The sequence below is a fragment of the Ammodytes marinus genome (assembly GCF_949987685.1).
Source record: "Ammodytes marinus genome assembly, chromosome: 7".
Classification (NCBI taxonomy): domain Eukaryota; kingdom Metazoa; phylum Chordata; class Actinopteri; order Uranoscopiformes; family Ammodytidae; genus Ammodytes; species Ammodytes marinus.
The window spans coordinates 22173427-22199995 of record NC_137211.1 but is presented as its reverse complement, the minus strand read 5'-3'; the positions used below and the strand labels follow the sequence as shown (position 1 = coordinate 22199995).

The 26569-nt window shown below is 40.5% G+C and overlaps 1 protein-coding gene across 1 annotated transcript; it reads right to left on the bottom strand.

The window, feature by feature from the left end:
* Positions 1 to 235: 235 nt before the first annotated feature.
* LOC307252915 (cytochrome P450 2F2-like) lies at positions 236 to 13557 on the bottom strand (the record flags this gene model as incomplete). Its single annotated transcript, XM_080030737.1, has 11 exons — positions 236 to 441; positions 540 to 681; positions 5764 to 5865; positions 5999 to 6084; positions 6295 to 6433; positions 6537 to 6641; positions 6975 to 7043; positions 7252 to 7412; positions 7945 to 8103; positions 12513 to 12675; positions 13396 to 13557. The coding sequence occupies 11 exons, from the start codon at positions 13555 to 13557 to the stop codon at positions 236 to 238; spliced, it is 1494 nt and encodes a 497-aa protein (XP_079886863.1).
* Between the last annotated feature and the right edge of the window lie 13012 nt (positions 13558 to 26569).

The window sequence follows — 26569 nt, the reverse complement described above, 5'->3', positions numbered from 1 at the left end:
TTTTCACAACATTTTAGATTACATCCTGGGAATTTTGATGACTTTGTGTCCTTTCCTTTACTGTCACCATCAGGTCAACATCTCTACTTACACAAGTTGTATCAAACGATTCCTCTCGAATTTATTAGAGAAATGAACACTCCCCATACATTTAACCATCTTCAATTACATAGTCATTTAATCCATTGTGCATATCAAACAAGTTTTGCAAGTTTTCAGTAAGCCAATTCTAGTATTAGGATAACATCTGCCCTGGAACAGTTTTTCTGAGTTGGACATTCATGCAGTAAGGTTTGGGGGTTTGGGTGACCCCGTAAACAGGAGTGTAGTCCGGCTCTCCTGCATCCTCAGGCCAGATGAACCTAAACTTCCTCAGCAGAGTCACCGTAATGAGGAAGAGCTCCATACGAGCCAGACTCTCTCCGAGACACACACGAGGACCTGCGGGTTAAAAGGCCACACATAAACTTGAATTCTTCGATACTAGCTCCCAATCAGTCTTTTGGTCTGTCTATGAATGTAAACATCTTTTCACTCACCTAATGAGAAAGGCAGGAAGGCATCTTGCTTCACAAACTCTCCCTGGTCATTGAGGAAGTTTTCGGGGTTGAACTCATGGGGTGATTTCCACTGCCCTTCCTCATTCAGCACCGAGGACAGGTTTGGGATGACGATTGTTCCCTGAAAAAAAACAAAAAAAAGTTATCATATCCCCTGTAAAACCAAATCCACAAAATCCACCTGACAATGTAATTTGGGGAGTTAGTTGCATGACAGTAAGCGCCTGAAAAGAGACAGGCATATTCATCAATCCAAATGAAAGATATTTTCATATAAGTTTGATAAACTTGACAGAAAATCGGTTTAGATCAGGCGGGATATGCTCTGTTTTTTTACACAATATGAATATTGAACCGAGATACAACTGTACATAACGGCAGATACTTGCTATAAAAAATATGACTGTTGAGGGAGACTGTCCTGTCAAACTGTATAGGGGAGAACGGGGGAATGTGAGCCATCGGGTAATGTGAGACACCCCCAGTATCTAGGCAATGGGACACATTTTTGGTCATGTGAGATATATGTTTTCAAGCCCCTCTCATTTCCCCTTGGCCATGTAAGAGAGGACCTCATGGTGATCACAAACATTTTCTTTTTGCATGTAAAAGTAAATTTTCTTGCTGTCAACTTAATCGAGTGTTGTGCCAAAGAAAATTGATTCAGGTAGAAAAACTTCTATCACACATGTTGATGAACTACCAACATATGAAACCATGTGATGATGATAACTGAAGATTAGCCTGATTTGCTGAGAGAGGTAGTTTTTTCTCAAAGTGTGATAGTGGGGTAAAGTGAGACAAATGCTGTGGGGTAAAGTGAGACAGTGTCTGTGCCTTCTTTTAATGAATCCATTTTATTTGAGGTAGCAAGGAGACTAGCTTGAATAAGATAAAAGACAATGTGGGCTGGAGGTGGGGGTTGATGGTTTAAGGCAGGCATGTCCAAAGTCCGGCCCGCGGGCCATTTTTGGCACGGGCTCATATTTTCTATGGCACGCGGCTCCCTTACGAAAATGTATTGTTTATGGCCCGCCAGCTGTCAAATGGAAATTATCATTAAATACAATTTGAAGTTTCAATTTCTCTTTTCACCACATGGTGGCAGCAGCATTCTGGCTCTGGCGGCTAGCCACATCCGCGACCCCATGAACCTGACCCCGCCCCCCACAGGTTGGCTAATAAGCATTAGCGTGGACATGTTCCTACATCATGGCTGCTGAAGCTAAAAAACGCAAGGTTGACAAAGAGGACCGTCGCTTTCAGGAGCGATGGAACTTACAATATTTCTTTACTGAAAGCAGAAACAATTGCGTTTGCCTTATCTGCAAACAGAGTGTCGCCGTTGCTAAAGAATTCAATGTGAAGAGACACTATCAGACAACCCATGCTAATGCATACGACAAGTTCACAGGGAGCGACCGTGCAGAAAAAGTAAAGCAGCTTGAAGCCGGTTTAGCTTCCCAGCAGCGGCTCTTCACCCGGGCTCGGGACTCCATAGAAAACAGCACCAAAGCTCTATGAAGTGGCGATGCTAATCGCTAAACACGGGAAGCCTTTTACAGAGGGCGAATTTGTCAAAGACTGTGTCATGACGATGGTGGATAACATTTGCCCCGATAAGCAGCAAGAGTTTGCCAACATGTGTCTAGCGCGCAACACCGTGGCCAGGAGAATTGAAGAAGTATCAGCGGACGTTAAAAGGCAAGTGGGTGACAGGGGAGTGAATTTTGACTTTTTTTCTTTGGCCTGTGATGAAAGCACAGACGCGTCCGACACTGCCCAGTTACTTATTTTTTTGCGAGGAGTGGATGATGAAATGAACATTACAGAAGAGCTGCTGGACCTCCAAAGTTTAAAAGGCCAGACAAGAGGAGTGGATTTATTTGGCTCTGTCTGTTCAGCTGTTGATGACTTAAAACTGCCGTGGAGTAAAGTTAGCGGCATTGTTACCGATGGCGCACCCGCTATGGCTGGGGAACACAGGGGCTTATCAAAACTGATATGTGACAAAGTCAGCGAACAGGGAGGCAACGCTGTTAAACTACACTGCATAATTCACCAACAGGTCCTCTGCGCTAAATGTGTGAAATTTGAACATGTTATGCAACCGGTGGTAAAGACTATTAACTTCATTCGCTCCAAGGCGCTGCACCACCGTCAATTTCAGCGGTTCCTACTCGACATTGATGCAGAATATGGAGACGTTATCTATCACACCGACGTGAGATGGCTCAGCCGCGGGTCAGCGCTGCAGCGCTTTTTCTCTCTCAGAAGGGAAATTGGACAATTTTTGGCTGAAAAGGGAAAATCGATGCAAGAACTGTCGGATCCTGTCTGGCTGGCAGATTTGGCTTTCTTAGTCGACATCACAAAGCATTTGAATGTGCTCAACATCAGTCTACAAGGGAAAGACGCAGTGGTGAGCCAGCTGTTCGCACACATCAAGGCCTTTGGAAGCAAGCTCCAACTTTTCCAAAGACACCTGTCACAGAGGGAGCCCAGCACCGCACATTTCCCTGCGCTACGCGAGGTCATGGACAGTTTGCCATCGGGGAATATCGGTGCGCAAGCAGGGAGATATGCAGCTATCATCGCATCTCTCTCTGCAGAGTTCAGCGGGCGCTTTCGGGACTTTAATGGCATGGAAAAGGATATTTCACTGTTCTCATCTCCCTTCTCCGCGGACCCGGATACTGCCCCACATCAGCTGCAGTTGGAGCTAATTGAACTACAGTGCGATGATGAGTTGCGCGGCCGACAGCAGCAGCTCTCACTTACTGACTTTTATCGTCAGCTAGAAAAAGGCAGATTCCCAGAAATGCGAACATTTGCAAAGCGAATGCTGAGCTTGTTCGGCTCCACTTATTTGTGCGAGCAGACATTCTCTGTAATGAACTTAAACAAGAACCGCTTGAGGTCCAGACTAACTGACGCCCACCTGCGTGACATTTTACGCATCTCAACCACTGCTGTCAAACCAGACCTGGCCCGTGTCCTGCAATCCAGATCTCAGTATCACCCCTCTCATTAGTGTCAGTAAGTTGCCTGTTTCTCTGTCATGTAAAATGTTACATTGAAGTTCCTGAGTGGGTAAAATGTAAGCTTCATGGACAAATAGCCTATATTTCATAAGTTCACAGGATGCATTACCTGCTATTTTTGTCATTCAACAGATCTGAAAGAAACATTTAATTGATTTGTAGAAACCTATTCTCACCTAGTGGCTTACACTGCCATTTTAAAGAAATAAAATAGAATATTGTTGTTTGACTGTACAGTTCATGTAACTTTGTTATGGTCAAAAAGTAGTAATTTGAAATATGTCTTCTGAAATTAACCTGGGAAGGCTATTTATCACTGCTTGCTTGTGTGGTGTGATCTGCAAATTGTTAGAGACCTATTGCAAGTTTATTTTTATGCATGTGCATTTTTTATGGTCAAATTGTTGTTAGTTTCCTATTGTTCTGAGTTAATGAAATTGAAGGAAAGACAATATTTTTATTTGACTGCAATTGTTGTAATACAGTTAATGTGAATTTGGTATGGTCAAAAAGTAGTCATGAAATCATACATGTCTTCTCAAAATAACTTGGGCAGCTATTCCTCACTGCTTGTTCCTTGTGTGTATACAAGTTGTGAAAGAGAGTATTTTTCTTCTAGCATTGGTTATTGTCAAATTAAAGTCTGTTGCAGGCTATTGCATATCGTTAAATAAAAATGATGAAATGCATTTAATTTGTAGGCTATGTGACTTTATTATGGTCCAAAGATGACAGGAGAGGCATTCGGCCCTCGAGGTATTCTCATTTTTCAAATATGGCCCCCTTTGAAAAAAGTTTGGACACCCCTGGTTTAAGGGGTGTCAGCAAGGGCATGGTTTGGCACGTATGTATGTGGGAGAGAGAGACAGGAGAGTGACCTTTAACATCGATAGACTCTAAGTAATATGTCTTTATTCAATGAATGATCCCAATAAAACAAATGCAGAAAAATATGAATCAAAGACTCAAAAGATGGAAAATGACAGCTGGGTCTAGTCCTGTGTTCTGAGTCCCAGGCTGTTCTAGCTGGTTCTGTTTGTTCTTTGCTCTGACTCCTAGACACTAGCTGGCTCTAAGGGTCCTGTGTTCTGAAACCCAGACTGTGTTTTAATCTAACTGGTTCTATCTGTCATTTGAATGTTAATTATTGAATATGAATTATATGGTGTATTTGATCAGTTACTTTCAAGTGTTAAGAAAATGTTTTTCTTAATTGACCAAACCCCATGATTCTGTTACTAGTCCGACATTAGTTTTGGAATATTTGGTTTTCAATCTTGCTGTCAGTATTACAACATGTGTTGATCTGGTAGTTTCAGAGTGGAAAAAGTAAGTGGATCAGTTTACCCCCTTGATTTCTCTGGTCTGTCTCAGTTTACCCCACAGCTGGGGTAAACTGAGACACAAGACAACTTTTTTTTAAACAATCATATTTTCACTGCCCTTTGTCATGAATACATTCTACTAATGTCCTTTTCTAGGAAACATCCTGAATTAATGGGAAATGTGTAAATGTGACTGATAAATCATTTTAGCTCCCTTAGAGGGGAGCAAATATAAAAAGTGTCTCACATTACCCCATTCTCCCCTACTCTAGACAATTAAAAATATATATTTTTAACAAAGTTTTATAATATTTATGAACAGAGAGATAAGACACTGCAGGTAAATAGGGTAACACGTTCATCTTATGTATATCATTATGGAACTTTGCCAGTTGATGGCTTCAATAAAAACAAGTATATTACAATTTCTTCAGAAATGTTTGAATTAATATACAAATGTGGCATTATGTAACTTATTATGTGTAAATGTGCATATCTGTAAAATATATCATAAATTAGACAATTAACAACTACGACCAAATCCTTCTTTATAAGCTCCAGAATTATCTATATCTATGAATGATTTAAACTTATGTTGAGATAATGGCCATTAAAGATGGTTGTATAGGAGAAATATAGGCCGAATGACACGTACAGATAATGTATAGTACAATAAACACCTTAATGTACATTTTGGAGCTTTTATTTATAGTATGAAAGAAGACATGTTATGGAAGTAAAATAGACAAATCTCAAAATCGACCAGTGCTTGATAAAACAAATTCTGTTTCGGCCTGCAGTCTCTCACCTTGAGGACATTTTAAGTGTACTCACCCTGGGTATGGAGTATCCCATTAACTTTGTGTCTTTAATGGTGCGGTGGAAAACAGCAAGAGGAACTGTGTTAGCCATCCTCTGGATCTCATGAATGACAGCCTGCAGTACAGTTAATATTTTCGGTTATATGGAATAACTGAGATTTTACTCCTCAGCCTTTTGAAATTTAAAATATCAGACACAAAATGGATGTGTCATCAATGATATGAATAGGATCTAATGATCCCAATACCTGCACATAGGGCATCTGGAATCTGTCCTCAAAACTGGCCTGATCTTTACCATCAAGAACCTTGTCTATTTCCTGCTGACAGCGCTCTGAGGAATACGGAGAGAATGTCCACATGGACCAAGGGGGACAAAGAGGGAGATAGATAACACAATACAAGGTTTTTCTCATTCTGAGTGCAACTTGGTGGACTGAATCACATCAATTGATTCAAATATGAAAACTCTGGGATCATCAAAGTCACTAGTTCATTGATCGGGAACCACAAATGAAATTTCATGTAAGTTCATGTAACATACCCTGTATGTCTGGATAATTCATCAGGTATAGGAAGGCAGCGAGCAGGGTGTTGGCAGTCGTGTCAGTCCCAGCATAGTGAATATCCAAGACATTCGCACAAAGCTGGTCTTCAGAAAATGATGAGCCGTCATCTCCTCTCTTGGCAGGCAGACCAGAAGAATTAAGAGGTGAATTAATACTTTAATAAGCTCAAACCAGCTGCTCTGAAAATAATAATTCATCTTGACAAAAAGACACACACCTTATCCAGCTCATCTAGGTAGCAGTCCATGAAATGTCGAGGCTTATCAGGAACTCTAGTCTTTTTGGTCTCAGCCAACAACTCCAAATGTCTGTCACGTGCACCCTGGCAACCAAAAAAAGTTTGGTTGAAATAAATGCGTTCATCAAACATTTTATTCATGAAATATATAACCATATACCGACAAAGCTAAAAGAATTACGATCAACCTTGGCAGAATTCGAGGGCGGTGGTAGCCATGGGCAGGGTTGTGCCACCCAAATTTGCGTCTTGCCCACCCAACCAAAAGTGTAGAAAAGTAATTTTATTTGTTCAGCCAATTAAATTTTTTAAATAAATTACCAGTATCATTCTTAGCTTCTGATTGGGTGGGCACGGCGACAGCCAGACTCCCCGCTTTCCTCATAGTGCAAGTCTTCGAAATAAACACTTACGTACCCTGAACATCTTCATGGCTTTCTGAAAGGGAAGTGGCAGGTTGCGCACTATTGGAACAAAGTCATAAATCTGTATCGAAGAGAGAAATGAGAAATAATTATGTTTCAGGAATCCTTATTTTGAAAATGTCAGTTTTTATAAAAGGGTTCGGTATTCATCGTCTATCTCACACTGTGTTTAATGAGTAAGTTTAGAAAGTTTACAAGTAACATATATTCTTCATTGAGGTTAGTTGTGTCGATCAATGAGTGGTGTTGTTGTTAAAAATGTGACTCACCGTACCCCAGAACCCTTGGAATATTTTGGATGTATCATGAAACAGGCTAACAAAAAACTTTGTGAACTCATCCTCATAGTTAAACTGCCGAGCAAACAGAATTTGGCAGATGATGTTGGAAGCTGCATTGTGGAACAGCAGGTTGGGATAAAAGGTATTACCTGGAAAAACAACAGGAACAATGGTTTTTGGACATGACCTTGACCAAAATGTTATCCAATCACATACATTTAAACTATATATATATATATATATATATATATATATATATACCCCAGCTTTAATATATATATATATATATATTAAAGCTATATATATATATATATATATTAAAGCTATATATATATATATATATATATATATATAGTACTATAAAAGCATATGTGGAAAGAAAGTTGAATAAAGATGTTGAACTATGAGTTCAGAAGATCTTTTGAACTGGGGTGGAGGATTTGGGGAGAAAATGGCAAATACCTCAACCGCTCCACTTGTTCTCTTTGGTCCCTCCCCTATGGTCCCTCCCTGACATGCTCTACACCAACAAAGTCGTGCCAAAGTGAATGGACAGTCCCAACAGCCAATAAGAACAGAGAATCAGAGCCTCGCTCTGATTGGTCAAAGTGTACAGCTCGTGTTAACTTTGACCAATCAGAAATCACATACCCCAGCTTTAATATCAGTTTTTATACATACCGATACTTTGCTCCAATAGCTTCATGACGCTACATATCTGTCCCAGAATGATCTTCTCCATGGACTGTTTCCCCATACCAAAGTGTCTCAGGGTCATCAGACCAAAGCGTCGGTGCTCCCTCCAGCCAGGGTTAAAATCTGATAGAACAATTCCAGGAGCTACATGCAAAAAGGGGAGAGCTTTTCTAGTGCAGTCTCTATGTCCATATTATTATGTACAACTGCTTGAGCAGCTGCCATCATCATCAATATATACAATAAGCTGATGGCTTAAATGCTATGTAGAAAAGTACATTTAATTCTGATGAAAATAAATGTGTTCAGCAGTGTGTAATTATCAATACTACTGCCCAATGGTGGAAAGCAACTAGGTAGTACACCTCCAGATGGAGCCATACTTACTTTTTAAACATGATTTGAGAGTACTTCTGTTTTTTCTATGTTTTAGTGACATTATTAACTGGCATAATATTATGCATTTTTTTTAATGAGGGTGCTTTTTCTTACATTTCCAGTTTATTCAGAGGTGGAAATTAACCAAGTGTAATTACTTATATTGTTATATTAGGCATATTTAAATTCAACTAAATAACAGCAAGAAATTAGTGTGACATGTTATAACATCATTAAAACTATCAAGATGGAGTATGACACTTATTCCACTTAAAGTACATTTTTCTGCTCCTACTTCTGTGCTATTACTTTGTTAAAATAATGAACAAAGGAATTGTAATGGTTTATTTTTAAACTGTTGTATTCATAGTTTTAGGATATAAATACTCCTTCCATTATTGATGAGTAGGCTAGGTGAGTCACTATGAATTATTCTAAGACTCACAATAAGGTGTGTGTCAAAACTAATAAGCATCAGGATACAATGACTGTAATCATTGAGATTTTGTGCCTGCAACACACTTTCTTTTCTTTAGGTGAACCTTACCAATCTGCCTCTTACTGTTAAAGGAAACATACCCATTTTAATGTGGAACTTATTTAGAGCAGTATAAAACCTTTGAGTAAACACAACCTTTGAGACTCGGCTAAGAGTAAATATGTCTGTCAACCTGTGTGGAAATCAGCTGTTTTGTGAACACTGGTTTGTGTGTGTGTGTGTGTGTATGTGTGTGTGTGTGTGTGTGTGTGTGTGTGTGTGTGTGTGTGTGTGTGAGAATGGGCTAATATTGGTGTGTGTGTGTGTGTGTGTGTGTGTGTGTGTGTGTGTGTGTGTGTGTGTGTGCGTGTGCGTGTGCGTGTGCGCGCTCGTGAATGGGCTTATATTGGTATGAGATGGCAAGCTTGCTGATAAAAGTATACTGGACCAAAAATGTAACATGTCAGTGTATAAGTAAGACCCCGAAAAACGAACTAAAGGTTCTAAAGCCTTACTGTGACTGTAAATGCAACATGCTGAGAAAAGGGGGATGAAATATGCTGTTGTTTCAGATTGTGCAGACATTGTTAAAAGCATGATGAGCAGTTCATTAGCCTACTGATAACCCTAATTACCAAAACTGTTGCATGTGTTCGCTTGGTGATCCAGTGGGATAAATGGGGGCCGGCTGAGGCTACATGAGAATGGGACCCAGACTCTTGGGTTACATAACCAAATATAATGCCTCGTTTCCACCGAGTAGAGCGGGTCGGGTCGGAGCGGCTCAAAGCGGGACAGCTCACTTTTAAGAATCTCTGTGTTGTTTCCACCGCCGACCCTACCCTTACTGGTGGGGCGGGGTTTAGGCTGGACTGCGATAGCCGCTGCCAGAATGTGGGTCAAACTATCGGGCTGTGGAACAACTGTGGTCAAGCCAGCGGTATCTCGCTTTTGCTTGGTCAAACCAGCCGCTTCTTTATTTATTCCCCCTGTGTTGTTGTGAGCACAGAGACGGCTCGGTGCAACTGATAGAGACAGTGAGCGAACAGCGCTGGCTGCGGCAGCTACGTGACATCATAGCAGTGGGACACAGTGTAGTCAACTGATTTATTTAATGACGAGGAAAAACACCACACAATAAACAGTGCCGCGCTCACATTTTCGCCAAAATACAAGACTCTCTTCACTCTAGCCGAGGTGACTACACATGGCGGAAATGATTATTTCGACCAATCAAATGACGGCAGTGTGTAGCTCCGCCTTTTCGGCACCCTTTCAGGCGGCTAGTACCCCTACGGAGGAGTGGGCTCAGAGCGGTTAGGTGCGCTTAAACCGCACCCTACCCAACTTTTGGCAAATGAAAAGCCAAACTACCCGGACCGAACCGCTCCGATCCGACCTGCTCTACTCGGTGGAAACGAGGCATAACTTACAATACTGCGTATGGTCTCTGGTTACATCAGGGCAACAACTCCCCATTGACATTAATACAAAATGGGTGAGGGAGTCATGTGAAAAAATTATTTTAACAATAATGAGAGATTCAAATAATAGGCTATAACTAAACAAGTAAAACTGAAGAAAATACTGTTTGCAACTTTCTGCAAAATGTAATAAAATAAACATGCAATTTCTGGTGGGGAATAAATTAGGACACCCCAACATGTTTTCCACTTAAAATAAATTAAATGACACACAAGTGTATCACATCAGGTGCAGATGATAAGAACATTGTTACTTAGCATTTTGAAGGAGGTTTGCCCTATTTAAACCTCATACATTCAGTTTGGTGTGCTCCTGACTGTTGACGTGAGAGTGAACACCATGGTGAGATCAAAAGACATGTCTGATGCCTTCAGAAAAAAGATTTTTGCAGCTTATGAGTCTGGTAAGTACGGAAGAGGATTAGGGCCACACGTGAAAAAAATAAAAAGTTCTGACTTTATTCTCCGAATTCTGACATTAATCTCCGAATTCTGACTTTAATGTCAGAATTCTGAGAAAAAAGTCAGAATTCTGACTTTAATCTCAGAATTCTGACTTTTTTCTCAGAATTCTGAGATTAAAGTCAGAATTCTGACTTTTTTTTTTTACTTTTTTTATATACATGAAAAAAAAAAGTCAGAATTCTGAGATTAAAGTCAGAATTCTGACTTTTTTCTCAGAATTCTGACATTAATCTCAGAATTCTGACTTTAATGTCAGAATTCTGAGAAAAAAGTCAGAATTCTGACTTTAATCTCAGAATTCTGACTTTTTTCTCAGAATTCTGACTTTTTTTTTTTAACTTTTTTTATATACATGAAGGAAAAAGAAAAAAAAAAGTCAGAATTCTGAGATTAAAGTCAGAATTCTGAGATTAATGTCAGAATTCTGAGAATAAAGTCAGAACTTTTTTTTTTTTTCATGTGTGGCCCTAATCCTCTTCCGTAGGTAAGGGATTTAAAAAGATCTCAAAATATTTTGAAATCAGCCATTCCACTGTCCGTAAAATAGTGCACAACTGGAGGACATTTAAAACAACTGCAAACATGGCCAGATCTGGCCGTCCAACCAAGTTCACTCCGAGAGCAGATCACACGATGCTAAAAGAAGTTTCCAAAACACCTAAAATGTCATTGCGGGACCTACAGCAGGCTCTGGCCACTGTTGATGTGAAAGTGCATGCGTCTACAATCAGAAAGACACTGCACAAGTTTAACTTTCCCAGGAGGTGTGCAAGGAGGAAACCTTTACTCTCCAAGAGAAACATTTAGGCCAGACTGAAGTCTGCCAGAGAGAATGTAGACAAAGAACAGGACTTCTGGAATAATGTTCTTGGGACAGATGAGTCTAAAATTGAATTATTTGGACACCAGAACAGAGGACATGTTTGGCGCTCACCAAATACAGCGTTCCAGGAAAATAACCTCATACCATCTGTGAAGAATGGAGCTGGAAGTGCCATGGTTTAGGGATGCTTTGCTTCAATAGAACCTGACCAGCTCACCATCATAGAATCCATCATGAATTATATAGTGTATCAGAGGGTGCTTCAGCAACATGTGAGACCATCTGTCAGAAAAGTAGAGCTGAAGCAGAACTGGACCCTCCAACATGACAATGACCCTAAACGTACCAGTAAATCGACCAAGGATTTGCTAAAAACAAAAAAATTGAGAGTCCTGGAATGGTCCAGTCAAAGCCCAGATCTCAATCCCATTGAGATGCTGTGGAGTCACTTGAAACGGGCTCTATGCAAGAAACCCCTCAAACATCACACAGGTTAAAGCATTCTGCATTGAGGAGTGGGGCAAACTTTCCTCAGACAGATGTCAGAGACTGGTAGAGGGTTACAAGAAGCGTCTCAATGAAGTTATTTCAGCCAAAGGGGGTAACACTAGGTATTAGGGAGTAGGGTGTCCTAACTTTTTCCTCAGTTAGATTATGCATTTATGTTGATGTCTTTTGTTTAATGAGTAAAACGATGTTAATTTTTTGCTGTTTACCTGCAATTAGATCACTTTATTTTCCAGAGATAAATAAAAACAAGATTAGACATTGATATTGGAAAAAAATGTACTGAATAACTGAATATTTAATGGGGGTGTCCTAATTTTTTCACATGACTGTATATCCATCAGCAATGGTACATGACATAAACAATGGAATGGAAAAATCCTTTTGCATAGACAAAAAGCCATGACTTGTGTTGTACCTTTAAATTGCACAGCATGGTTGACCAATAGGTCGTGTGGTCTGCCAGAGAAGTCACTCCCTTTGTCGACCAGGGCTTCCTTCAAGGCCTGCAGTCCATTGAGTACGATCGCGGGCCTGGGGCCAATGTAAATGCTGTAGACGTTACCATAGCGTTTGGCCAGCTGGGTAGAGAGACAAGGTACATTATAATTACTGGGACATAAGTGATTGACCTTCATTCAATGCATTCATCGTCATCACTGCAATCAATGAGTCAATTATAAACTAGTTATTATTGGCAGTAGCAGTAGAAAGAATTAGCGAGTTTATTTAAGCACACTTCTATACTGTTTGATTGTAATAATGTTAAACAATTGAGCGTGTGATGACAGAATAAGTCACTCTAAAAGAATGTCCCAGGTCATTCCGGGGGGAAAGCTCAGCTCACCAGACGTGCATGGCCGTCAGGACAACTGCGTCAATGTACTTTTCCTGCTTCTGGTTTTAAATAAAGGCATCTGTCATCCTCTCATCTCATTGTCAACCGATTATGCAGGGCAGGTTGTGGAGGCAGCAGCTCTAGCAAGGGACCCCAGACTTCCCCTTATAAACAAAGGCTAATGAATATAACTGTGTTAAAAAACATACATGATTTCAATTTCCCATACCTAGCCATACATAACAGAAATAGCTGTCTAGTTTATAATTCCTACAAATTCAGACTCATGCAGTATGAACACACGGCAAATACAAATATACATAGATTTTTAAATTAAAAGACTGATAGATGTTTTTTTTTGCAATTTAGATTATTAAGTTTTAAGTAAGCATCAGTTTATATTTGCAGTATATAAATATAACAAACAAGTATAGGTTCTCTTGGTAACAGTATTCAAGTTTACCCTCGCCAGATCTGCAAGTGGGTTCTCCAGACTGAGTTGCAGCAAGTTTCCAATGATGGGATGGGGTCGGGGGCCAGGTGGGAAATTCTTGGTCCTTTTGGTCTGAGAGAGGAGCAGGAGGAGCAAAACAGCCACCACGAGAAGAACCACGGATGCAAACATGTTGAAGCTGGGAATATGGCAAACCTAAAAGCTCCTTTTTCCAGCAGGCTCTGCCTTTATTTCAGCCTTATAAACACACACAACCTTTACACAGTCATGTGACCTACAGAGATATTGCATCAGGTAAAGCACTTTTTAAACCGCTGACCTGGGAATCTGCAACAACCTGTTTGGACACAGAAGATTTCAGCCCTGTGACTGTGAGAATGGTGACTGAATCACGCACTGCAATCAGGTGTGTGTGCACTGATTGCACTGATTGGCTGATACAGGATAGTATTCTTTCTACTCACATGCTTGTTCAATATTTAAATCTTTAAATTCGTTTTTTTGCTTCGCTCATTGGTTGTCTGTCTGTCCTCTTCCGGTTATTCCCTGGTGGTGACGAGACGGTGTGGATTTTCTACTGGGAGTTTTTTTCTCAGCCGAGCTAAGGGTGTAAGGGCAGGGTGTCATATTGTATGGAATGTAAAGACCACTGAGGCAAATGTCTATTTGTGATATTTGGGCTATACAAATAAAACTGATTTGATTGAACCCAGGTGTGAAGAGGTTATATGCCCTGAGACTCCAGTGCTCTGTGCTGCTCATTGTTTGCCCTGTGCGATGGTGAAAGGTTCACTCTGAGTGCTCTCTGAGTTTAGAGAAGATAATTGTTGAAGTATTGGTCTATCCATTCAGCTGCTTGGCAGCGGTGGTTTTGTTCTTGCTTTAGTTTGCTATATTAAAAGGTAGCCTGTGTAGCCCTTTACAGCTTTGTGCTTTTTGTTTTCTCCCCCTCCCCTGTAGTCGCTTGTGCGATTTAGTGGTTATCCCTCCTGGGATAACTTTCAGACACCCCTTGGTCCGCACCTGTGTCCCAAACCCCCACCGAATCATTACAAAACCACTATGTTAGATTACTGTAATCACTGACACAATGTCACTGATATGCTTCCATCCTCAGTCCTTTTGTGATGTGATCAACACACTTACAGTATATTACACTGATCCCATCCTAAATCCATTATTTTTCTATAATGATTAAACAGGCCATATGCTCTTGAATCATTAATGCCCAATATGTTTTATGTTCAGCAATGTACGATTCTGGCATAAAGCACATATATAATAACCCTTTACACCCCACTGACCCAGACAGATTCATTAAGAAGGCTCGTTCTTCATTGCAAATGTGTGCCATTTCAGTTGTGTACCTCCCAAAGATCAAAATTTGTAACTATGTAAAATATATAAATGCCTGTTTTGAACTTGAAGAGAAATATTCGGTATAGTCCTGCTGCTTCTGAGACGCAGACTACAGACAGACACAAAACAAACTTCCACACCGCAGCTTATCACTTTAATGCTGCAAAACAACAATGGCTTTTAATTGACGCAGTTACAGAGAGGCAAAGATTCTACTCAGGTGGCTGATGAGACCTGTCAAAGTCATTACATAATACAATTTTATTTATTTTATTTTTTTTATCATTTGGGGTTAATTGAGAGTCTTAAACCACAAAAGAAAGAGACACAACGGGAATACCGCTATATTTTTCGGAATATTGCTGTTTATTTTTTTAAACTCATCAACAAGCAAGACCGCTACATTTAGTTAATATTGCAGTTTAGGTTTTAAACTCATACCCCAATACCAATACAATGAATGTTACACGGCATAATAAAACCTTGACAAAATGCCCAGAATGGTGTTCCTATCATATGAGTTCCGTAGAAATCAATTGCGTTGCGGATCAATATGTCACGGAATGATGTAGCAGTAAGTATACATACATACCAAATAGTGTTATTTGGTCATACAGGTATGCAGTTAGTATATTTATTAAAAAGTGTAATTTGATTATACAAGTATGCATTAAGTATACATATCAAAAACATAATGGAATCAACATAGAGCATGGAATGGAAATAAGAAAATACATTGTTTGTCCTGGGGCTAAAGTTTGGGCTGACGTTCTGTTGACCTCCTCTTTATGTAGACTTTGTCTCCCTGAAATGTTACCTAACGACCTCCCATCCCAATTACTACGGCCAATAGAAGGCTTCGGCCCTTGGACATAGAAGAACCTAAATAAAATAAACAACTATACTTAAAGAGGACCTATTATACTACTTTTCTGGTCTTAATTTCTTGTTTTACACTGCTACAGAGCAACCTGACACGAATCACATCACAAAAAACTATGTAGATTTTCGGGAAGCTCTTTCTCTTATTTTGGCGATCCAGCACGTCCTGTCAACACTTGAGTGTGTGTGCTTCGGCAATCTCCGCTCCCTCCGCCTGTGATCGGCCATCTCCGCTCCCCTCCCCCCCCCCCCTCCTGCAAACCCCACTCCGTTGTGATTGGTTACCTTCCTTCCGGAACACTTTCAGTGGCGGGAAGCGCGAGCATGGACCTATAAGGGCGCGAGGCAGACGCGAACAGGGAAGTGACAGCATTACCATACATGGAAACATCCGCGTGGTCACGTCACTAATTTTTATGCGACGTCACAAATTATGAAAGGGATGACTATGAATCATCATAACAACGTTTATAGGTCATAAAAGTCAAAAAGCATCATAGGTCCTCTTTAAAGTCACTGGTTTCACATCCATGCACAGTGTGTATTGAGTTTATTTAAAAACAATTGGAAATGGGGCTACCCTCAGTTGCCCATGCACTGTGTAGGCCTATAGTCTATAGCCTATTTCAGCCTCGTCTGTGAAAATAAAAATAGCTGAACAAAAGAGTTCTTCTGCTTCGTTCCTCTCACTGCATTTAAATGCATTCATTCTGTGTGTGTGTGTGTGTGTGTGTGTGTGTGTGTGAGAGAGTGTGTGAGAGAGAGCGCTGCACAGAAGCACACAGGTTGACTGAGCGAATTGTTTCCTAGTTTGAGGGGGAGCTCAATACGGGAACGCCAGCAACAGGCGCTAATAGACGCTGGCGGAAACGGTTCAGCCAGACTACCAAACGGGTAACCATGGCAACCAGTCAAACAATTGTTCTTTCTGCAAAAGTGCTGCTCGCGCATCCGCCGTGTTGATAAACAAATATATATATATAGTGCACACACGTTTAATTCCAGCCATTCTACATTGCTGTTTAAATGTTTCAATTGTTTTGTGTCTTTATCAGCTTGTTTGCATTGTATATTGTGTATGTATTGTTGTTTTTGCTTTGGATTTGTTTGACTCGACATCTCTCAGAAAAAATAAAGAAAACAAGAAAGAAAGAAAGAAAGAAAGAAAGAAAGAAAGAAAGAAAGAAAGAAAGAAAGAAAGAAAGAAAGAAAGAAAGAAAGAAAGAAAGAAAGAAAGAAAGAAAGAAAGAAAGAAAGGAGGCAGGGGTTCGATCCCTCGCCTCCTGCCACATGTCAATGTGTCCCCTGACAAGACACTGAACCTAGTTATCTTGCACCCTGTGTGGTAGCCATGAGTGTGTGTGTGTGTGTGTGTGTGTGTGTGTGTGTGTGTGTGTGTGTGTGTGTGTGTGTGTGTGTGTGCGTGCGTGCATGTGTGCGTGTGTGAAAGAAAGAAAGAAAGAAAGAAAGAAAGAAAGAAAGAAAGAAAGAAAGAAAGAAAGAAAGAAAGAAAGAAAGAAAGAAAGAAAGAAAGAAAGAAAGAAAGATGAACTTCCAGCAATGGTAAGCTCTGGTTGCCCCTAGTCTCATGAGAGACTGGAGCTCGTCCTGCTCGTATATCTGCATCCAGCATTAAGAGCTTCCTGCATTACTAGGACGTGAGCGGCCAGGCAAACCGAGCAAGGCTGAGGGTACATCTGGCTGCCAGGGAAACCGAGCCATGCTCAAGGTACATCTGGCCGCGTCAGGCAAACCGAACAAGCCTCACGATACTTCTGGCTCACTCAAGGTCAGTGACCAGCAGAGCTTTCCATGGCTCCACAAAGGGAGCCTGGAAGTTGGTTTTAAGTCTCAAAAAGCTCCTATTTATAGACTTTCCACCAGAGATTTATGAGGTCAGAGATGACATCACACCACCACCTTAGTTCTACTGTAGAATGTACCTAGTGCAGTGTGGAATATTGGAATATTCTGTGGCTTCTATTGGTGAAAGTTCTAGAGTGCAACGGTCCCCTAGGAAACCACGCTCGTTCGAATAATTCCAGAAGCTACGGTGGCCTTCAAGGACAAGAAGCTAGATGCTACAGACTGCATCATCCACTGCCTCAACTCTTTTCACAATACCAAGTGATTAGGAGAAGATGTGTTAATCCATTTATTGTATAGTACTTCTTTGACTTCCAACAGGTGCAATTCCTATATATACTATATATATATATATATAGGAACTATATATAGTATATATATATATATATATATATATATATATATATATATATATATATATATATATATATATATATATATATATATATATATATATATATATATATATATATATCTGGACTACCACCATCCAGGTTGCCCAGTCCCAAAGCTTTCTCTTTAATCAGCTCGGGCTGCCTACAGTTAATACTGCGATAAAAAAATATATATATTATGTATATTATGTTATTCATAAACATTTTGGGAAAAAAACATGCAAGAATCAAATCTCCCACATAGCAACACTCAAAGTTTATTTGCTTATTGTGTTCTACACAATTCACAGTAAATGTGCCAAAAAGCAGACGCAGAGATCTTACAAGGGCAACAAAAATTTGGCTCGCGCGCTCGCATCTTCGGTCTCTCTGCCCAGTGTGCCCACCTAAGATTTCTACAGGCCCACCCTAATCGAACTGTCTAGAACCGGGCCTGCTAGGGTGCATGCTTCAGGTAAAAAAAATAATCCTTACTGATTCAGATTCCTTTGACCTTTTTAACACTTTGATTTATTGATGCACCAAATGTTTGACTTTGGCCAAGCATAAGGACTTTTTGGTGATATATTGACTTTTTCAGTTTTCTGCCATTTCTACACAAATAAAATAAAACATGCATAAAATCACTCTGAGAGAGGTTACAGTCAGCAAAGATTGTTGATGTTGACCTTCAGTGTTTCCGCAATGAGGAAAAAAACGCTAATGAATATAAGTTCCAGGTGTATCATTACAGATATGTGGATGTTCAGCAGTAACAGGGAATATTGGTTGGACAACAACAGGTGTGGGTGGTTACTAGCCTGGAAATCCAGGCCCATATCTAGAACGATATAGGGTCTGGCCACGATCAAAAGACCTTTCCAACTCAAGGGGCGGCGCCTGCGCGTGCATTTCAAATACAACTACGCAATTGCACTACAACCAATCAGAGCAATGAACAAGGTTACATATTAAGCCCCATTCGTTTAGCGAACAGCGGGGTTAACTGGTAAATTAAACGTTTGCCGTCGTCGGTCAGCAAAACAGAACATTCCTCTTTCTTGCTAATGAAAGATTTGATAGCCGTCTTCCAAATCGTTAAGTGTCGAGGCCAAAGCCGTCTCAAACTCAAGCAACATACCCGCAGCCATCTCTGTTGTTTACCAACACAGCTTCGATGGCGCATGCACAGCACTGTCGTCATCCGGTTACGTCTGCCCCAGAGCACCATACATAGGGCTCTGGCATGCCCATATCAGATAGAACCAATTAAAACATAATTCAGATTTTATTTTTTTTAGTTTTTTTTGGGGCATTTTTATGCTTTATTGATAGTGCAGAGAGACAGAGGTGAAATGGGGTAGAGAGGGGAGTGACATGCTGAGAACAACCGTGGGCGGGAATCGAACCCGGGTCTGCTGCTGGGCCCGGCCTGGGGGGGACGCCCTAACAACTGAGCTAAGGGCGCCCCCAATTCAGAATTTTTTGACATATTTAATGAGTTTCAATGGATCGTGCCAAGACCAACACGCTGAGCATTTCTAAACTGCCCAGCGGCAGGTCTTGTTGTCCAGGCTATAGGTGGTTGCCTGACAGACTTTCAAAACCTGGGCAACATCCTTATTCAGCTAAGAAATGACCTGTGAAGTCTTCAATTAAATTTCCAGTCATTTTCTCATTTTGTATTTCTTTATATGTTGGTGTGTTCATATGTGATTATAATTTGTACAATAAAAAAGGTGTTTTTATCACACTTAGTGTCAGGAATTAACTTACATGAAGCGTGTACATATTTAATTAAGAACAAGATGTTTGGGATGACATGTTCAACATATGTTCTTATCTTGAAACTATGAATATGACTATGTTTTGAAAGTATGATAGAATAAAGTTGTATGGAGTATATTTTGTATGTTATTCCTTTACACATCAAACAGAGGTCTGCTGATACATGGTAACAGACACTGCCCTCCAGTGGAGGTGAGGAGGCATTGAAAACCTCATCCAGACAGCTATTATTATATACACCACGATCACAAGCTCTATAATGTAACCCACACAAGCGAAGCTGTGTCTGAAATATAAGAACGACGCACATGTTAAAATGATTAATACACTGCAAAATATCATGTCTTTGGTATAACTTCTTTCTTCTTCTTCTTTAATCATCTGTAATATGGAAAGTGTTCAACCTTATATATACACTCACCGGCCACTTTATTAGGTACACGTGTTCAATGGCTTGTAAAAACAAAAAGCCAATCAGCCAATCACATGGCAGCAATTCATTGCATTTAGGCATTTAGAGGTGGTCAAGACAATGTACTGAAGTCAAACTGAGCATCAGAATGGGAAAGAAAGGGGGTTAAAGTGACTTTGAACGTGGAATGGTTGATGGTGCACGGCAGAATGGATCCATACTTTCATGTTGTTTACGCCAAATTCTGAACCTGCCATCTCAATGTCGAAACTGAAATCGAGACTCATCAGACCAGGCATGATTTTTCAATCTTCTATTGTCCAATATTGGCGATCCTGTGACAATTTTGGCCTCATTTTCCTGTTTTTAGCTGACAGCAGTGGCAACCGGTGGGGTCTTCTGTTGCTGTAGCCCATCTGCTTCAAGGTTGGTCGTGTTTTGCGTTCAGAGATGGTATTTCTGCATACCCTGGTTGTAACTAGTGGTTATTTGAGTTACTGTTGCCTTTCTATCATCTCGAACCAGTCTGCCCATCCTCCACTGACCTCTGACTTCAACAAGGCATTTTACGTCCACACAAATGCCGCTCACTTTGAATTGAATCATGACCATAAGAATCAAAAGTGAATCGAATCGTCTGATTCCAAAATATTTACACCCCTAAGTAGGGATGGGAATTGATAAGAATTTAACAATTCTGATTCTGCAAATAAGTACAAATTAGTTAATTTGTATTAACCTGCTTGAATATCTGATCAGAAGTGTGTCTAGTGTGTGCAAAGACTATCAAAAGTACTTTAGGATTAGGAAATTGTCAATTTTCACATTAATTGGTCCGGACAAAAAAAAGTTTTTCCTTTTTAAGCCCAAATGCCATTATGTTCCCTAAAAACTAAAAACACAGACTGAAAACAGTCAATTGTGCAGCGCGCTGTTTATTATTAATATAACGGCAAGTAACAAGAAATCCAAGTCTTTTTTTTTGTATGGGCAGAGATTGTTATTTTAAGTGTGTAGTTACAAAGTTTCATGTTTAACTTTAGTGTAGGGTTCGTCTCAACCACCGTGCGTAAAGGGTGCATTAGAACAGCTGACGGGAGGAAAAAGAAAAAAGGCTCTCGCCTTTTTATCTCTCTTCCTTTTTTATAAGCCCGCCGGCTGTTTATTATTAATATAACGGCCGGTCATCAGACACATGTGCCGGATGGTTTTTGCACATCTATCGCTCCATAAAGTTATCCAAGTCAGTGCTTTTTTATGGGCAGAGATCGTTATTTTAAGTGTGTCTTTATGAAGTTCATTGTTAAACTCAAGTGTAGACTATTGTTTCCTTTTCACCGCCGAGTTCTGCTGTATGTTGTTTTGGGTTTGTCTCCACCCGCCGTGAGTAAAGGCAGCACTATAACAGCTGACGGGAGGAAAAAGAAACAAACCAGCTGACGAGTAAACACTGCGGGGCTTAAGGCAGCGGTCAAGAAAACCTTTTTGCTTTGCTTTATGCTGCTCTCTCCTTTTTATCTCTCTCCCTCTTTTATTAGCCCACACATATGCCTACACACACGTTAATTCTCACACATTGTATGTACAAGTCAATGGGCAATTCTGGTGTCGATTAGACAGGCAGCGGACATTTAAACTTTTAACCGTCACGATCGCCGTCTGCTCGCTTGCGCTCGTGCGCGTGTCATTTAACAAAATGGAAACTTTACAATTATTGCAAGTGGCCGTATTGTCGTCTTTTCAAGTGAAAAACAACCAACATTTAGAGAGATTCTGTCTCAACGCCATGTTTGCTGCGTTCTGAACCAAAACAACGCAGCGTGAGTGTCAAGTCATGACGCATTTGCAACGAGCGGAACCGATAAGCAGAATCGTTAAGCAGGCATGTTAACGATTCCAAGGAATTGGTTGACTCGGCACCGGTTCTGAAGAGAAACCGGGTCCCGATTCCCATCCCTAGCCCTAAGTGAAAAGCTATAATCTTGCTATAAATTTAAAATAAGCTTGTATCACGTGAAAAGCTTTTTTATCTCTTTATAACACAATGAGCCTTTTTCTTATTATAGCGATATACGTATCTGTAACGTATGGGCTTGTGTTTGTTTTAGTTTGTTCTCCCCCACACTTAATTTGCCACTGATTGCGTGAGCAGGTGTGCTGCCTCACTCAATCACACTCAGGTGTTATAATCAGGGAGCAGCATAAAAGCAGGAGGAGAACCTCAGTTTCTGCCCCTGCGCTGCTCGCTGCTGGTACCTTGCTGATGGTCTTTTTCTTGCCAGTGCCCTGTTCTTTGTCCCGACCCCTAGCCCAATTTGGTGACGTAACAGTTTCTCATTAAAACCATGCCCATGTCTACCATTGAGGACACCAGGGTCATGTCCGCATCATATTTTTCTTCAGGTTTCGTTTAGTTTCATTTGAAAATGTGTGCCAGCTCATTCCTGTGTATGCACCCATATGGTACACAGAACATGCCTGAGAACCAAACTGATACTGAGACAAATTCAAAGAAATCTAAAGGGGCTGAACTAGATGCAGATGTGGAGCAATACTGCAGAGCAGTTCCTGGGAGAATTGTAACAGTCTCATACATGACGTTAAACTTAAGAATTATTTGGGTGAAATGTATTAAGTCTCCCTATCCCTGTTGGTCTGCTTTCCCCTTTGTTTAATGTAATTTGAATCCATTGACCTAGCGCCTTTCTCACCTCCTGCCAGGAAGTCTTTGTTTTGCTGTCTTAGATTTTTTTGTAACTGGACAATCATGACCTTATTAAAGGCCTACTTCACCGGTTTGAATATGAAGGTGTATTGAATTCTGAGATCCTATGTAGTATAAATGTGCAAACATTTTTTAAATTGGTTCATCGTAGCCTGAGAAAAGGCAGAAAGAGTTTTTTTTTAACCCTATATTAATCTTACTGTGACATCACAGTAAGATAAATATAGGGTTAAAAAAAAAATTACTTTGTAAATATTACTGTGATGTCACAGTAGGAGAAATCACAGTAATATTTACAAAGTAAGGTTTTTTTTTAACCCTATATTTATCTTACTGTGATGTCACAGTAAGATTAATATAGGGTTAAAAAAAACACTCTTTCTGCCTTTTCTCAGGCTAGGATGAACCAATTTCAATTTTTTTTGCACATTTATACTACATAGGATCTCAGAATTCAATACACCTTCATATTCAAACCGGTGAAGTAGGCCTTTAATGTTATCATGATATGTGCACATGATGTTCTCACAGTGGTAAACAATGCACTGAAAACACACACCACACCCATGCCAGTATCTACCATTGAGTACACCGAGATCAGGTTTCCTTTCATTTGTCACGTGAAAATCTTTTTTAACCCTCCTGTTATGTTACGGGTCAAATTGACCCGTAACATAACCATGAGACTTCTTCTGCTTGCCGTAATTAGTGTAATAAACATATAATATGAAAATAGTTCATCTCACATATTTGCAACCACCCCCTGCATTTTTATATCACATAGATAGTGTTCAGGTCAATTTGACCCAGCAGTAAAACTGGAGGTAAAAGGGTGTCAGAAATGTCAGACTATTTATTTCTTTGCAACTGTGAGACATATTTCACCCAAATCACAAACACACACGCAAATGCACACACGCACAGGTGCAAGTGTTATGACTTTTGAAGGGAACCATTGATGTTCTTGCAGGAAAATTCCAGCCACATTCAGTGGGCTCCTCATCCTGGCTGGGGTCTATAAGTCAAAGGATGAATCGACAGCCAGTCTGTGGGATGCAGAGACAGGCAGGGCAAAATTACGAGCTATAATGTCTCTGGAGACTTTTCACATATTCGCCAGAGTTTCAAAAGTAATAAAGTTGTGAAACATTAAAAAAATTGTTCATCTCACATGTTTGCAACCACCCCCTGCATTTTTATATTACATAGATAGTGTTCGGGTCAATTTGACCCAGCAGTAAAACTGGAGGTAAAAGGGTGTCAGAAATGTCAGACTATTTCTTTCTTTACAACTGTGAGACATATTTCACCCAAATCACACACACACATACACGTTTATAGGTTATAAAAGTTGAACATGCATAATAGGTGCTCTTTAATGAGTTAAACTAAACTTTGTGTATAGTGTTCTTTATTAGGGCCTGAGCACCGACCGGTGCGAAGCCCTATTGAAACCGCCAGGATTCTTCTTCTTCTTCTTCATTATTTTTAGTCATTTTTGGCACTTTTCACCCCCTTACCGTCATGCATAACTTGAAAAACTTTGCGTACCCATCAGACCTGCAAAAAATTGCAACTTATCGTTGGTTTCGAGACCGGGCCAAAAAAACGGCGCCCCCTGTGGCCACAAAACAGTTTTTCAGGAAATGAAATTTTAGGACAACATGTATTGGCCCGAGGCGCACCTAAATGCAATTTTGGTTGCGTTCCGAATCGCATACTTTCTACTATATAGTATGTTGAAAAAAGATTTAGGATGTCCCGATTCTTGTGGCCAGATTTAGGATGGTTAGAAGTACCCGGATGTCCAACTTCATGCGGCTAAGATTGTTAGTGTTGAAAAGTGCATCCTATTTGGGCGATTCTGACCCACAATCCAGTGCGCACGTGAAGTGACGTCACATCAACGAAGCCTCCATATGAAAACAAACGGGGATGCGACGGATATAAAAGCAAAAGGCAAGATCAAGGCGCAATGTTATGATGAAATAAGAGAGTAAAGTATGTCCCAATAGTATGCCAACTGCATCCTAACTAGATTATTTTTATCGTTGGATGTAGTATGTAGAATAGAAAAAAGAAAGAGTATGCGATTCGGAACGCAACCTCAATGTCCTGGGCCAAACTCAACAGGAAGTCGGCCATTTTGGATTTAGTGCCTAAAATCGCCATATTACAAAATTTCACATATCGACGAACTCGTCCTAGAGTTTTTACGCCAGGGACGTCGAACCACTTCTCAAATACTCAAGACGCTTGCCCGATGTTAAATTGCGAAAAGATTTTCAAATTACAGTAGAACCAGGGAGCTATTGGGGGTCAAAGTTGACGTAAACATCATAAGAAACCAACCTCATGAAACTCAAATGTATCTTTGCAGGCCCCACAAAAAAGCCTCTTGAAGCCCCGCCCCATAATCAACAGGAAGTCTTTTAATTTGAAATATGTGAATTTCTGGCTCGAAAATCATCACAATGTTAAAAAATTCACAACTCCTAGCAGGAACATATTTAGCAAAACGAAAACTCTAGGGACAACCATAAGACATGGTAGATACACCAAAAAAAGTTGTTTGATTCCGAATAACTATGACGAAATGCCGGCCAATATTCACCAAAATTCACTCCTATGTCATAACTCCACATTACTCTGCAGGATTGCAGAGGAAAGTGGACTCATAAAAACTTTTTGTGCAAAATAAAATATGATAGGGTATGATAGGGTAAGTCCTCAGACATGGAAGATGATATACCCGAAAGCTTGTTTTAACCGGAACCACCGTCTTGCAGCACTGACGCGTCATTCGCCAAAAAACATCAAAAACGGACGCCATGAACCCTTTACTTGATCATAACTCAGGCTGTGTTACACCTAGATGCACACAATTTCATATAGCAATGCAAAATCCCAGGACAAACAAAAAAGCCTCCTGAAGCCCCGCCCCAAAATCAACAGGAAGACTTTTAATTTGAAATATTCGCCAAAAAAACAGGAAGTTGGCCTAACTCCACTATACTCTGGCCCAATCCCAAATGACTCCCTAGGCACTCCCACTCCGTGAGCGAGTGTCACTCGCTGTCGAGTCACACTCGATCATTAAAGAGGACCTATTATACTACTTTTCTGGTCTTAATTTCTTGTTTTACACTGCTATAGAGCAACCTGACACGAATCACATCACAAAAAACTATGTAGATTTTCGGGAAGCTCTTTCTCTTATTTTGGCGATCCAGCACATCCTGTCAACACTTGAGTGTGTGTGCTTCGGCAATCTCCGCTCCCTCCGCCTGTGCATCGGCCATCTCCGCTACCCTCCCCCCCCCTCCTGCAAACCCCACTCCGTTGTGATTGGTTACCTTCCTTCCGGAACACTTTCAGTGGCGGGAAGCGCGAGCATGGACCTATAAGGGCGCGAGGCAGACGCGAACAGGGAAGTGACAGCAGTACCATAGATGGAAACATCCGCGTGGTCACGTCACAAATTTTTATGCGACGTCACAAATTATGAAAGGGTAGACCGCTTTGAAGACGTGACTTCTCGACTGGCTAGAATAGTGTTTAGTGCTCTGCACAGACACCCCAGACGGTCAGCAGGGAATACTTCGAAATGCATGTAAGTCATTATTTGATAATTTAGTATGGTTAAGCATTAAGCAACGTTTATAGGTCATAAAAGTCAAAAAGCATCATAGGTCCTCTTTAAGGGCGAGGGTATAACAACGGTGCGGCTTTGGCAAGCCCTCGCCTTTGTCAGACGGAAACGGGAAGAAACCTAGA